The sequence below is a fragment of the Lynx rufus genome, unplaced genomic scaffold (genome assembly GCF_022079265.1).
Source record: "Lynx rufus isolate CCGP_SWC_20201006 ecotype Redwood Valley unplaced genomic scaffold, mLynRuf1.p SCAF_23, whole genome shotgun sequence".
NCBI lineage: Eukaryota > Metazoa > Chordata > Mammalia > Carnivora > Felidae > Lynx > Lynx rufus.
The window spans coordinates 2,007,142-2,021,432 of NW_025814838.1; the positions used below are offsets into that span (position 1 = coordinate 2,007,142).

At 57.6% G+C, this 14,291-nt stretch overlaps 2 protein-coding genes across 4 annotated transcripts; both read right to left on the minus strand.

Moving 5' to 3' along the window:
• Nucleotides 1-683: 683 nt before the first annotated feature.
• Nucleotides 684-6,471, minus strand: GDPD3 (glycerophosphodiester phosphodiesterase domain containing 3). The gene is made up of 10 exons (XM_047087206.1): nt 5,753-6,471; nt 5,461-5,503; nt 5,113-5,248; nt 4,968-5,013; nt 4,714-4,832; nt 4,535-4,624; nt 4,054-4,187; nt 2,666-2,725; nt 2,513-2,564; nt 684-881 (listed from the first exon to the last, which is right to left on the minus strand). The coding sequence occupies exons 1-10, from the start codon at nt 5,889-5,891 to the stop codon at nt 744-746; spliced, it is 957 nt and encodes a 318-aa protein (XP_046943162.1). The 5' UTR covers nt 5,892-6,471; the 3' UTR covers nt 684-743.
• MAPK3 (mitogen-activated protein kinase 3) lies at nt 5,762-12,790 on the minus strand. 3 transcript variants are annotated; one of them, XM_047087205.1, is made up of 9 exons: nt 12,621-12,790; nt 11,390-11,572; nt 9,720-9,909; nt 9,421-9,537; nt 9,018-9,132; nt 8,516-8,647; nt 8,239-8,348; nt 7,991-8,145; nt 6,572-7,170 (listed from the first exon to the last, which is right to left on the minus strand). In XM_047087205.1, exons 1-8 carry the CDS (start codon nt 12,788-12,790, stop codon nt 8,023-8,025), a joined length of 1,140 nt encoding a protein of 379 aa, XP_046943161.1. In that variant the 3' UTR covers nt 6,572-7,170; nt 7,991-8,022. The 3 variants fall into 3 exon arrangements, with proteins under 3 accessions (XP_046943160.1, XP_046943161.1, XP_046943159.1); XM_047087204.1 differs by lacking the exon at nt 6,572-7,170 and adding an exon at nt 5,762-5,850 and having other exon boundaries at nt 7,991-8,348; XM_047087203.1 differs by having other exon boundaries at nt 7,991-8,348.
• Nucleotides 12,791-14,291: the final 1,501 nt, after the last annotated feature.

Sequence of the window (14,291 nt, forward strand, 5' to 3'; positions counted from 1 at the left end):
GGAACAAGCCAGTTCCTACTGCTGAGCATCACCTCTTCCAGGCAGCCTCCTCTGATGCCCCTGCCTCTGCAGGCTGAGTTAGGTGTCTGCTGTGGGCTTCTCACGTGACTCTGAACGGGAAAATGTGTGCGTCTGCCCTAGGAGACTTGTCTTGTTCCCTGCAGTGGCCCCAGTACATAGCCTGGCCTAGAGTAGTCAACAAAGGTTTGTGAAACATGTGATTCGTTCAATGCATAAGGTTCTAGGGTTGGAGAGGGTTGAGGAGTTTGGGGAACTTCTGGAGTAGATCTGGAAGTGCAGGTTGGAAAGGCTGAAGCAGCAGATGAGCAAACCCTAAACTCAGCCTCTGAGGCCATGTCCACCATCTGCGGCGCCATGAGCAGATGAAGTCCCTTGTCCTGTGCCTGTGTCTTAAGGCTCTTCGTAGCCTCAAGAGAATGGAACCTGTGGCCCTGAAGGGGCAGGAGCCTTGCTCCTTCCTGCAAGGGACATTCCTGAGGAGAGTGGAGGCCAGGTTGGCACAAGGTGTGGCATTACTTGGCCTGGAATGTGGTGGAACCAGTGGGTCAAGGTGGTTAGGGCCCCAGACTCTGGCCCTAGGCTGGCCTCTTCTGCCCTAAGTTGCCCTCTGCAGTCTGCTAGGACCTCCTCCCACCCATGCCCCCCAAACACCACCACATGACTGAAAAGAAAATATTTATTGAAGAAGAGAAATAGAGGAGAGGGTGAGGGCCTCCGGGCTGTTAGGAAGCCTGGGCAGCTCCTCCATGGTTGTCCAGGTAGCGCCTCAGGGCTGTGGGGTAATCTGTCATGACGCCACTGGCCCCCAGGCCATAGGCCACTTCAAAATCCGACTCTTCATTAAGGCACCAAAAGACCACCTGCGTGGGGAGGGAGGGGCTCATAGTTTCAAACAACTTTACCTGGAGTTTCCCCTTGAATCCAGATGGTGGGAGCTCTCCTCCTCTGCGGAGACCTCCCAGCAGTGGGATGCTGGAGTGGATTGTTAGTCTGGATTTTTTTGCAAACTGGTTATTAAACACAGCCATTATTAAATATTAAATTATATAAACGTGTAATTCAATAAATTACTTTAAAAACGAAGGTAATAAATACTCAAAACTCATCACTTCCTAATGATTTTACTACATTTTACTGTTACCTACGCTCTGGCGGTTGTTCGCATCTGCTGAATGTGTAAGGTGGAAATACTACCCAACTCTGTGCTCAGTGACTTCATGTTGGTGGCCTGAAATCGGACAAGGTGAGAGGATGCACACCCAGGGAAATAAATCGTCTATTGCTCAAATCAGAGCATTTTGTTCCCCCTCCCCTGGAAAGCCGGCTGTGAGGTCTCCAGGCCTGCCCGAATCTGCTGCCGCTCTGTGTCTGTCCTGCCTCCTGAATCCTCTCTCGTGGGCACGGCGGTAGGTAGAGATGGTGTCTGTACCCTGGGCAAGTCACTGGACCTTTCGGTTTCTTAACGTGACAAATGGGAACGATGGGCCAACCTCCAGAGTTGTGGTGAAGGCCCACGGAGTGGAGGCGCTGTGGAGGTGCAAATCTGAAAGAGGCGCGTCCTCCCCATGCCTCACTCACCCCCACCTCCGGGCTGTGGAGTGCTGCTGGCCCGTCAGCCAGCTGGTCCACCCATCCCACTGCTGACGCCTCAGCCCAGGACCAGTCAGCGACGGCATCCGCCTCCTGAGATTCTCTGCTCCTACCCTGGCGCCCGTGATCGCTTCTCCACATCGGTGGCCAGAGTGACCCTTAATCCCAGACTCCACTGGATCAGGTCTCTGCCCTGCTTCAGGCCCTCCAAAGCTTCCCGCCCTCCAGGCTGAAGTCCAGGTTCCTTACTGAGGTTCACAGGCCGCCTCCTCCAGCTCCCCTCGCCACACACCGCGGCCTGGTGGAACCTCTCTCAGCTCCTCCTCCTGCCGTGGCCTCTTGCTCCCCGCAGCTTTCCCACAGGCTGAGCCTGCCTGAGACGCTCTCCTTTCCCCCTCCGTGCGAGCCAGCTCCTCATTTCTTCCAGAGGGCCTCCTGTGACCCCACAGACCACAGTGCTGTTTCCTTTCTGTCCACTTGGTGCCTGTGAGTGCCCGTTTCCTTCCTCTGCCCCTGATTTGACTCCCTGCTCCATCCCTGGTACCACAGTGCCTGGAATGTAGTCCATTCTCAACAAAGGTTTGCTAATTAAATGATCAAAGTGGATGCTCAGGGGAGGGGACGGCCGGTTTTCTTCCCCAGCCCACTCACCCCCTCCTCAGGAATCAGGACAGTAGGTTCAATGCAGCATCATGGCGATAATGGCTACACTTGTCAAGCCATTACTAAGTACCAGTTAAATGTACCATCACCCCCATTTCACAAATCAAGAGACTGAGACTCCGAAGGTGACCTGCCCAGGGGACCCAGTTAATCGGTAGCAGAGCTGTTCACTGGAACGCTGTGCTAGGCCCACACTGTGAATCACCCACTTGCTGAGGGCGTGGAGGTCAAGCCTCACCTGCACTCCTCGCTGCTCCAGGTGGTGGATCAGACTTTTCCTCATGATTAACCTAGTGGGGAGAGGGTGGCAAAGGCCACGATGAGAGGGGACTAAGAAGGGCAGTGGCAGGTCTCCACGGGGACACGCCATGCAGCATCCTCACCCCCTCACCATTTGGAAATCACAGCTGCCAGCTGGTTCAGCCCAGAGCAGGAAAATGGGAAGTAGGTCCTGCAGAGAGGTGGAATCATGATCAGCCCCCTGCGTCTCACTCTGTCACAGGAGTGGGGTGGTAGTGACCCCTGACCGGTGTTACCCTGGCGCCTCTAGAAGCCCATATGAAAAAGTCACCTGTTGTTTAGTGAGATTCTTCTATGTGCACATCTGTGCCTCCATACTTTGAGAGTGTGCCCTCCCTCGCTGTTGTACAGAGGAGGAAACTCAGTTTTGGAGAGCTAAAGTGACTTGCCCAAGGTGTCGCAGCAAATCTGTGGTGGGGTCAGGGCCAAGACCAGAACCCAGCTTGATTCTCAAGCTAGATGCACAATCTAAAGGTCCCCTGGTTGGGCCCGACCAGCTTCTTGTGACCAGACAACACTCCAGTGAGTCGGCTACTTGCCCATGATTGGCCCGCTTCAGGGATGACTTTAGAGGCCCTTTACAATGTCCCAGCACAGGTTTTGGGGTCAGACACAGACAAACCCAGGCCCTGCGCTTCTAGCTGTGTGGCCTTGAGCAAATTACAGAACCTCTCTGAGCCTCAGATTCTCCGTGGGTACTGAGGGGGCGGTGTCATGATTCTAGTACCTTCTGGGTTGCCACAGATAAAGCTCTAACCAACCAAAGGATGTGAAAACACTTTGCAAACACTGTATGAGAAGGTCTGTACACAAAGTTCGGTAGTCTAATGATGTCTTTGTAGCAAGAGGTTGTGGGGACTGGCTGAGAGCTTCCCTCAGGATAACATAGGGGAGAAGGAAGCCTAGGAGCTGCCACAGAGTTCTCAGAAAGGGAAGGGAGGGGCCAGGCTTCAGAGCTGGTGAAGTATCCAAATTTCTGATACTTTACCCAGCTGTTACTTTGTTAATCCCACTCTCCCAGCAGGAAAAAACTTGCTTTTCCTTTTGAGAATCAGAGAATACTATAATTGATTGGTATCTGTCTCCCAGCCAGACTATAAGCTCACTGAGGGCCTTACTCCACTCACACTGGGTTTATTTACTAGTGTCACTGTGCCCAGAACAGAGGAGACATTCAATAAATATTTGTTGGATGAAATGGATGAATACATGAATACTCTGTCCTCAAACCCATCCACATCAACACACATTTGCATAGAATTTCAAAGGGTTCCAGGAGGAAGCCTCCTGGCTCCTCAGTATTCATGAATGCTCCTGAAAATCCTTCTCTTCAGGGGACCCTGGGGGGATCCTTGAGGGTGGCCAGGGAGCTGGGGACCCCATGTAGTGGGGCGTGAAGTGGGGGGAGTTTATTTGAGGACAAAAGCATCTGGGGGCCTGGGGGAGGATGTAGAAGGCAGGCAGGGACCTTGCAGGTACCTATTGATGATGGTGGGCAGGAAGCAGAAGAAAAACCTCTCCGGGATGGATGCAAAGGGCAGCAACCCCAGGTAATAGAGCAGTAACAACCAGATAGCTCGGCCGATGGTGAAGGAGAACGGCATCTCAGGGTTCTGGGAGGCAAGGGGAAGGGAGAAGAGGGTCAGTCTGCTCCCAGGAAAGCAGAAAGGGGACTTGGGCTGCAGGGGAAACAGCGGTGGACATTCAGGAAGGTCCACCACCTGCGGAATCGGAGCTGTATGTCGGCCCAGCGTTCAGGCCTGACCGCACCCTCTGGGTCTCCAGCAGCAATGCCTGTGCTCCCCCTGTCCCCACCCCTCTCCTCTCGGCATCCTACCCTTTGAGACTCTGCTCAGGGCTGGTTCCTCCACAACACCCCACACCTGTCCAGCCTAGGCCCCTGGAGCCTCCAGCGCCTGGGAGAAGGGGCCGCTGGAGCAGGGAGGGAGCAGGGACTCACAGCAGCCCTGCACTTCTTCATGACCGAGCTCTTCTCCGTGGCCCAGACGGTGATTTCATTTCGGTCAAAGTGCCTCACCAGGACTGCTATCTGGGAGGAGGAGAAGGAAGAGGTGAAGGGGAGTCAGGCCTCTCTCCAGCCCCAGGTCCCTTCCCACCCCAGCCCCGCAGCAGCACCACCTTGTTAATGAGGTCTTCGTTTTCCTCTTTGATCTCCACGCTCATGGGCATCCGAGGGAACCTCTGGAACACGTCCTCCAGACTCACCATGTGCCGGTCCGACCCGTGTGCAAAGCGACCTGGGTGGGTTGTGGCAAGAGGGATCAGAGGGGGATGGGCAGGGTGGGAGCCCAGGGGGAGGGGGACCAGTCCCAGAGGAGAAGGGAGGGCAGGAGGTTGAGGCCAGGACCCCACTCGTGAGGTCACACTCTCACCTGGTGAGAAGTAGACCTCCAGCTCCTCCTTGTAGAGGGGCAGCTCCTGGGGAGAAGAGGGAGCACGTCACCAGGGGGCACGCGTGGAGGCACCGTGGCTCTCTGGGTAGAGTCGGGGGGGGGGGGGGGCTGGGGCAAGGCCCACCTCAAAGTCCAGGCTGCTCACGTCCCTATTCACGCCTGACTGGCGGGACAGGTTCTTGTCGTGAGATACCACCACCACGCCATCTCGTGTCAACTGGCAGTCAAGCTCCAGGAAGTCTGATCGCTGGGCCAGGGAGCTGTGGGAGTGAAGGTCAGTGCGGAGAGGCCCGGGGGAAGGAACAGGACAAACCACAGGACAGCGGGGAGGCTTAGGGGAGCGTGGGCCAGAGTTCACGGCAGGATGGGCAGGCTGTGCACTGCACACCTCCAGAGGGCCCCGGTCACTCAGACTAGGAAGTGAGTGGCGCCTCCTGGTGTCTCGCAGCTCACAGCTGGCAGGTGCACTCACTTCTCCATGGCCTCCATGGTGTTCTCCAGTAGTTCTCCAGATCCTGTGTGGGGCAGCTGGGTGGGTCCCAGGAGCCTGGCCTCCCTCCTCTCCCCTCACCCCTGCCTCTTCTTCCCCCTTCCACGTCCTTCCCTGCCGTCCTGCTCTCCTACCTCAGGCTCTGCCCTCTTCCTGACAGCCCGCTGCTTGGACCTCCCCCACTGCCGTCCACCCTTGCTGGCACCTTGCTGTCCTTACTCCACCCTCAGCGGTCACCATCACCATCCTCCCGCCCAACCGCCGCCCAGCGTACCTGCTCGGTGGGCCCCCAGGCGTGGCAGGAAGACTGGAGCCCAGGGTGTGTGCAGCAGGCGAGGCCGGCGCAGGAAGAAGATGGACAGCATGGCATAGCTGCCCAGGGCGGGCAGGGCGTAGGAGAGCAGAGAGCTCATGGTCACGCTGCCTCTCTGGGCTCCCGCTGCCACACACTCGGCTGCTCCTGATGGACTGTGCTGCCTCTGCTGACTGCCTGGCCAGCGTAGGCTGGCTCCACCGCTGGTAGCCACCACACCCCTGGGACCTGCTGAGCCGGCTCTTGGCCTGGGGCCAGGCTGCAGGGCTCAGCCGGGGAGGGGGTACAGGCAGGAGAGGTGCCCGGCAGCTCTGGCTCTCACGCCTCTAGATCCTCCACGGACCCCAGCACCCCTCTCTCCTCGGCCATGCTGGGGAAACAACCCCCACCCCCACCCCAAGCGCGGGGTCTGCTACAACCTTCCCCCCGCCCGTGGGTGCTGGTGGCCGGGGTATACAGCACACCACCCCCTGCCACTTCCAGAGAATCCAGGGGTGTGTAGGATGTCCCTGAGTCACCCCCGAATCACCCCAGCCAGCGAGATGGGAAGCCATTTGGGAGCGGAGAGGACAGTGACTAAGGGGAAAATTGACCCCACTCTGTCCAGGAGTCTGGCGCTCCTTACACTCCCATCTTCAACCCTGGCCACCCGGGGAGCCAAGGAGCATCAAGACTGGGGAAAGCCACCCCGCTGGGAAGGGGCTGGGCAGGCGAGTCAGTCCTCAAAGTAATGGTTAGGGTAGGGCATCGGCGGATACAGACAGAGCCAGGGCCATCATATACACGTTTCTATCTTTATATATTAGATACAGGCACAGGGGTGGGCAGGGGCACCAGGCTCTCCTCGTGCCCCCAGCCCCACTTCTGTTCGCCCACACACACAGGCAGCAGGGGGTGTTAGATGTGGCAGCTTTGGGGGAGGGGCTTTCGGCCTGGGCCCTGCTCCTCAGGGATACTAGCCCTTGAGCCTCAGGAATATTCCTTCGGGGAAAATGGGGCGGGGTTTTAGTGGGTCAGGGCTTGCCCTGAGTCCCTTACTCAGCGTCCCCCATCCCCTCACTGCCCTTCAGGAGGTCCTGGGACAGCCAGAGCCCTTCCATTCCAGAACTACCAGAGACTGGGATAGCCGGGGTAGACAAAGGCAAGCTGCAGAGGGTAGTTTGCGTGGGGGGCCACCTAAGCCCCTCAGGTCCTGGGAGGGACAGGGGGGGTGGGGCGGAGGGAACCTTGGCCTGCCTGAAGCAGGAGGCCAGAGCAAAATCAGGGAAGGTGGCCAGGCCCGCCCTCCGCCCTGACCCGGTCTGCCGGGGGGGTCTGGGCGGGGCACAGTGTCCATTTTCTAACAGTCCAGCAGGGGAGGGGCAGGCAGGAGGCAGGGCCTAAACAGAAAGGCAGGCAGGAAAGGAGCCATTAGCACCCACCAGATGACCTGCCAGAGCCCTGACCTCAAGTCCCCTCATTTGTTCCTCACGGCTGACTGGGATGTGTCTTGTTTTCCTTGACTGCGAATGAGAATAACATCGGTGCCTATCTCAAGGGACAGCCGGAGGGCTGAACGCGTTAATACACATAAGCCTCTCGGACCAATGATTAGTGCCCTATGTTTGCTCTCGTCATCAGGACTCTCCCCAGGAAACTGAGGCACCGACAGGTGAGGTATCTTGCACAACATCACACAGCTCTTACTAAGGGGCAGGGCTGGAATTTGAGCCCAGGTGTGTGTGCCTTCCTTCCATCAAGCTGCGGCTGGCGGGAAAGGTGGAAAGGAGACTCGAGGAAGGAGCCCTGCATGGGTGGGTGTGCAAACCGCTGACCCGGGCACCAGGTGTGAGGAAGCCTGGCATCTGGGTCAGGCCGGGTGCTGGCTCCTCCCAAAGCAATTACTGCCCCACCTGCCTCTCTGCCCATACCGGGAGAGCCGAACTCTGGCTGTCCCTCAGATGGGAGAGAGGGGCTGAGGTCCCTGAGGGGGCTGGAGGGTGCAGGGTGTTGCCCGGGGGGGAGACTTTGGGACTAGGGGAAAGGAAGATGGATGTAAAGAACCTGTGGCCCCCAGGTCTGTGGCCCGGGCAGGCTCTAGCCTTTCTGTGGCCACCATGCACACGCCTCATTGGCGTGAACAAGCTTGTGACTATACGGAGGCGTGCCGGGAGCACTGGCGTAGGCTGAATCTGTGCGCGGGCTGTGGGGAGCACTCACCAGGCCTCAGACTGCAGAGGTGTCTGTCCAGGTTAGGGGGCCTCCAGTGCCCCAGGCTGGAAGCGGGCTGTCTCCTGGAAGATGAGCTCCTTCAGCCGCTCCTTGGGTAGATCATCCAGCTCCATGTCGAAGGTGAAAGGCTCCTCGGCCACTGGCTGGGGTAGTAAAGAAGTCAGGCTCAGGCCGGGTACTGAGGGTCGCCTACCCATCCATCTACCCACCAGCCCTGTTGCTGGTGGCTGGCCCACCTCATCCGTTGGGTCGTAGTACTGCTCCAGGTAGGGGTGAGCCAGTGCTTCCTCCACTGTGATCCGTTTGTTGGGGTTAAAGGTCAACATCCGGTCTAGCAGATCAAGGGCTAGGTAAGGGCAAGAGTCAGGGGTCAAAAGGGAGGCTGGAAGAGTTCCCAGAAGCATTGCTTTGCTTCTCATGCCCAGGTTTCTGTCTACTCAGTCAGGGGCTTGGCTCATGTTCCCTCCTCTGCACTGTGTGTTTACCCCATACCGACCCCCATGTCTCTCTCACCTTTGGCATCTGACTTGGGAAAAAGCTTGGCCCAGGCCACCTTGGTCTTGGAGGGCAGAGACTGTAGGTAGTTTCGGGCCTTCATGTTGATGATACAATTCAAGTCCTCCTGGGATGGGGAGCCCAGGATCCCTGTGGGTAAGGCAGGTGCCTTTTTGAGAGTTCTCCTCTCTCTTCTGGGAACAGAAACTATAGAGAAACTAGAGTCCCCACCATCGAGCTCTAGGCCCTGACAGTTAATCTCTCAGCCAATACTATGGTGATGAAGGGCAAGGGATCTGGATTTGGGCAGTCGTTATGTTCAAATCTGATGTTAGCACTTCCTCAGTGTGGGCTGTAGCCTTGCTTTTCCCATCTATCGAATGGGGATAGTACCTGTATCTCATCGAAATACTGTGAGATGCTGTAGGGGCTCCACATGCGGTGGTACCTGGACTATAAAGAAATCTCACCTCCCACTAATCTCCCCCCACCCCCACTCAGCTGGCCAGGCCCCCCTCACCCAGAATGTGGTTGAGCTGGTCCAGGTAGTGCTTGCCAGGGAAGATGGGCCTGTTGGAGAGCATCTCAGCCAGAATGCAGCCCACAGACCAGATGTCGATGGACTTGGTGTAGCCCTGGGGAGGAGGAGAAAGTAGTGGGCTCCTAGGCCAGCTTCAGCAGGGCCCTGCTATTTGGGCCAAGCCACGACTCCAGTCTAGACTTAATACCAGCCACGGAGGCAGAGGGCACAGGCCTCTTTCCAGAGCCTAAGCTCAGCCTCTTTCCAGAGCCTAAGCACCAGAGTCATGTGACTAGGCCTGGGGGCAGACTTCCTGTATCTAGGGGTCATGCCTGGCTCAGAGGTGGCTCTAGAGCTCTCTGGAACCTGGTCCCTTTCCCTCAGGCATGGGTGGCCCCTTTACCTTGGAGTTAAGCATGATTTCTGGAGCCCGGTACCAGCGTGTGGCCACATATTCTGTCAGGAAGCCAGTGTGGTCATGCTCAGGATCGGCAATCCGGGCCAGGCCAAAATCACAGATCTGGAAGCCAACCCAGGCTGCTAAGCTCGGTGCCTAAGGCCTCCAAGGCCCAAGAGGTCACCTCACCACGCCTCTGCCCACAATGTTCCCTTTGCTTGCGATGTTCTACTCAAGCGGGCCGGAATGGCCGCCTGGAAGCCCCAGACCCATGGGAAGAAGGGACAGGTACCTAATCCTCTGACCTTAAGGTCGCAGGTGGTGTTGATGAGCAGGTTAGAGGGCTTTAAATCCCGGTGGAGCACGTTGGCTGAGTGGATATACTTGAGGCCCCGCAGGATCTGGTAGAGGAAGTAGCAAATGTGGTCGTTGCTCAGCTGCTGGCTTTTGAGCAACTTGTACAGGTCTGTCTCCATCAGGTCCTGCACAATGTAGCTGAAGATGGCACCGGAGACCCCCCACGTGGGGGCAGCAGGAGATATTTGGTTAAGAAGAACAGGCTCTGGTGACTAGGCTCTACGTCCCCTTCCAGCTAGGACTCGAAAGATCTGCCAGCCCTTATCACGAGCTGGACAAGGCCCAGACTCAGCAGTTGGGCTCGGGCCCCCTGCCGCATCTCAGCTGGGAGCGCTGAGCAGAAGTACTTCAATTCTGTAGCCTCAGTTTCCCTCCTGGGAAAACGGGGATAATAAACCGCAGGAGGCGGGAGAGCTTCACAGTCAAGAGCAATGCTCTGGAGTTGTCCCGCCGGTGTCTGAAACCCCCACGCCACTGCTCATTGGCCTTATGACCTCAACCTGGCTGCACCTCTAATTCCCTATCTGTAAAGTAGGGGAAAGAACGGTTCTTCAGAGAGTAGTTATGGAGATTCAGCGAGATGACCCTCAGGACTGTCTTTTAGAATCAGCCTCAAAAGGGCCTTCTGAAAACATGTGGATCAATCCTGCTGTTTTAAGAGACAAAGAGGCCCAGCAAGATGCAGTGCCTGATTTAAGGTCACACAGCAAGCTGGGGGTGACTGTGGAGGTTTCCTGCCCACAGCTTGTGGTGGGGGCTGCAGACAGTGCAGCGCAAATCCCCACATTTGAGTGGGGAACTGGGACTAACCGGGGGTGGGTTGGGTGGGGAGAGGTGATGGGTGCTACAAGCTGCTAACAACAGAGCCTGGCAGGAAGTGGACAGCGAGCTAGGAAAGCAATGTGGGGGTGGGGGAAGGGCAACAAAGGCAAGGCTGTCCCTCCCTGGGCAAAGTGCAAGTCCACAGGTGACTGGGGTGAGGCTCTGAGCAGGAAGTCCCAGAGAAAGAAGGACAGTTCTCATCTGGGGGAGGGTAGGAGGCAGCAAGGGTAGCACTTGATTTTAGGCTTTCTGAGGCCCAGTTTCCTCATCTTTGAAATGGAGCTGATGACCCATCTCAGACAGCAGTTGGGAGGTAGAACAAGAAATGTCAAAGTACTGGGTATGCACTGCACTTGACTCATAGTAGGCCCTCAAAAAAGGGGCAGTTCTCTTCCTTCCTGCCTTCCTTCCCGTCTGAGGACCCAGAGAGAAAAGAATCATCGTCTGTTAAACAAGAACTGACTGTGGGCAGAGGCCGGATCACGTCACAGAACTGCAGATGTCAACAGACAAAGCTCCCATAGAGCCCAGCCCTCCCCTCCCTCCCCTCCAAATGAGGCAGAGCATGGAGAACAGACTTGCCCAAGGCCACACAGCCTGTCTGCGGCAGGCCAGGATGCACCTCGGGCCTCCCAGTCGTCTTACACTCTGTGGCCTCTTTTCTGCTGGGAAGTTTCATTTACTGGGTTTGTTTTGGAGTGTGGCAGGGAAGAAGGAAACAGAAAGAAGGCCAACGTTCTCCCAGCCCAGCTCTGAGGCCATGCCTGGCCAGCCATCTGGCCACGGTGAAGGATACACATCCCTCATGGCTTCCAGGGTGGGCGCCCGCAGAATGTCCCGGATGCCAATGACGTTCTCATGGCGGAAGCGCAGCAAGATCTGGATCTCCCGCAGTGTGCGCTGGCAATAGGTCTGATGCTCGAAGGGGCTGATTTTCTTGATGGCCACGCGAGTCTTGCGCACGTGGTCATAAGCTGAGCTGAGGGGGCCAGAGAGATGCTGTTGGTGTGGCCTTCCATAGGGGGAGTCCAGGCCTGGGGGCCCCACCCAGGCCTGAGCAGGGAGGGGAGGGAGCAAGAGAGGATTCTGGCCAAGTTATAAACAATGCTGGTTCCTTCCTGCTGTGAAGGCCTGGGATCTCCAGGGAGAAAGCTGGGGACCAGCCAGGCAGCCCTTCAGTGACTTCACAAACAGAGGAAGAGACTGACCGCTCACTGACTTCCCCTTGCCTCGATCCTGTCCATTCTAGTTGCCCTGACCTCTCATCCTCCCCTATCCAGGATGGGCTCCCTCAACCCAAGACAGGTCCAGGGGGTGGGACGTGAGTGGAGGATGTACAGTGAGGCACACACAGTGAGAAGGAGGGAGTCATAGGAGAGACGGGAAAGAAGGGCTGAGACAGACACGGGTGTTAGGGCGAGGCACCTGGGCAGGAGAGCTCTTCCCAGATGAACAAAGGCCCAGAGCACACAGTGGGGATGAGAGAGCTCACAGATCCCTCCTAAAAGTTGCAAGCGGGCACTCCTGGACCCCTCATGGCTCACTGGGCCCCTGGCCCCAGGCCCAAAGGCCTGCCCCACCCTGTCCAGCCCTGAGCTCCGCTCTTCTCTCCCAAACTCTTTGGCAGGCCTTACTGGGAGAATCCAAGGCATCCTCTCCCCAGAGTAGGGTCCTTCGCTCGCTCTTCGCTGACGATATCACCTCCCCCAAGAATACTTAGTTTCTCCGCCTCTCCCCGAGTCCGTAGGGTCCCCGAGGGCCCCACAGCTCCCCCACGTACACTCAGATGCCCCTCCCCTCACAACGGAATGGGCGCTTCTGCGGCCTCCAAGCCCCCTCCCATTAGAACGTACGCAGCGCCGCTCCCCCAGAAAGCAGCCCAAGGCCCCCTCCGTGGGACTCCCCCCAGCCTCCCGAAAGCCCCCGCCTCCTCAGGACCCTGGGAGTCTCCCCGGCCCAGAAGGCCCTCGGCATCCCTCCCGGTCCCCCATCCTCAGGAGCCCCCTCCCCCCGGAACGCCCCCTCACCTGACCATGCCGTACGCGCCCTCGCCGATGTACTGCAGCTGCGTGTAGCGCGGGCCCACGTCGAACGGCTGCCCCTTCACTACCTCCACCTCCCCCGAGACCCCCGGGCCGACCCCATCAGCTCCCCCGGGCTCCCCGCCCCCGCCCCCCTGAGCCGCCGCCGCCGCCATCTCCACTCCTCCCCTCCCGCCGGCCCGCCCGCCTCCCCCCGGCGGCCCCGCCCGAGGCCCCGCCCCTTCCCGCCCGCCCTGCCACCCGCGGAGCCGCGCGCACCAGGCCCCGCCCCCGCGCGCCCCCCGCGCCCGCCACGTGACCTGCGCCCGAGCGCGCCCGGCTCACCCCCTGCTCCGCGTTGGTCCAGCGACCCCCGCCGCTCCGGCTGCTCCAGGCAGTCTAGGGGCTCCCGGGGGCCGTCTGGACACGGTCCGAGGCCTCCCGTCGAACGCGGAGCAGCCGGCAGGTCCGCCCGGTGACCTTCCCCAGAGCCACCCTGCGAGTGTACGCGGGCCCGGGGACCGGGACAGAGTCGCCTGGCCCTGCCAGCTCTGCTGCAGCCTGGGGCTCGAGAACCCTCCCCAGAGCTCTGGAGGGTGGCCTCCCCGAGCCAGGCTTCTTCACGGATGTGGCCTGCCTTTCACAGACGAGGTCATTGAATGACGCCTGAGCCGGGTCTGGCCACTGGGAGTCCGTCAGACGACTGACCGCTGGAGAACCCAGGGGCCCAGGCTCCCAGCCTGACGGCGTACTGACCGAGACCTGCGGGGGTGGGCTAGGAACTTGGCCTCTCCCAGCAACCGGCCAGTGCCGGAAGTGAGGACAGATAACCTCAGCCCACCTTTACGTGGAACTGCCGCAGAAAGTCACAAAAGCTGCGTGCGGTGTTGATTAGGTTTGGTTAAAACACACTATCAGGCTTTTCCCCAAAACAGCAAAAGAGATAAGCTTTGTTGTCGTTGGACTTGACAAAACCGAGATCCTGTCAAGATCATCAGCTTTTGATTTGGTACCAGACTTTGTAGTTTCCACCATACTGTGACCACTTGAGTTTCTTCCACAGGACAACCCCACACTATAGGCGTCCACCGAGTTTCTTAGCAGGATGAGCAGGGACCACTTCTGCCTTGCTCTTTACTGCCCCTCCCTTGCGGGGCACTCAGATATTCAAAGCTTTTTGACCGGATGAATCAAATTTTACACCTGGGGAATCTGAGTTGGGGAGTTGAGACTCAAAATGGTATCTTCTGACGCAGAAGCAGAGGCTCTTTTTTATTCCTTCCTATCTCCCAGAATCATAGACTTAAAACCAAAGAAAGGACCACCATGTCCACCCCCCTCACTTCACAGAAAAGATGTGAGCTGAAACTTCACAAAACACATCTCTCAGGCCTCAGAAAGTAATCACGTTGGGTTTTTTTTAATCCCTTAGAAGCTGGGAGTAGATCCTTATATGCATTACAGATCAAGAGACCAAATGGAACAGTAATTATGCTTCTGAAATGGCTCATAATTAGATCTACAGCCAGGCACTGTAGTGCAGATTAATGAGACTCAGTTGCCGCTTCCCAATAGCCCAGGAGTCGGTGAAGGTTTAAGAGATGCTAATTAGATCAATGTTTGGGGGAGGTTTTTGTTTTTCGTTTTTTGTTTTTTAGTTATACATTTGATAAGCTA

Bases quoted from the DNA above. Each gene is read 5' to 3' on its own strand.
- MAPK3 (XM_047087204.1), bottom strand. From the start codon at position 12,790: ATGGCGGCGGCGGCGGCTCAGGGGGGCGGGGGCGGGGAGCCCGGGGGA. The intron at 9,910-11,389 runs GTATCCTTCACC...TGCCATCTTCAG, and splicing joins CTGGAAGCCATGAGGGATGT to CTACATTGTGCAGGACCTGA. The intron at 8,648-9,017 runs GTGAGGGGGGCC...CCTTACCCACAG, and splicing joins CCAGCTCAACCACATTCTGG to GGATCCTGGGCTCCCCATCC.
- GDPD3 (XM_047087206.1), bottom strand. From the start codon at position 5,891: ATGAGCTCTCTGCTCTCCTACGCCCTGCCCGCCCTGGGCAGCTATGCC. The intron at 4,833-4,967 runs GTGAGAGTGTGA...CAACCCACCCAG, and splicing joins GGAGGTCTACTTCTCACCAG to GTCGCTTTGCACACGGGTCG. The intron at 2,565-2,665 runs GTGAGGGGGTGA...TCTCCCCACTAG, and splicing joins GCAGCTGTGATTTCCAAATG to GTTAATCATGAGGAAAAGTC.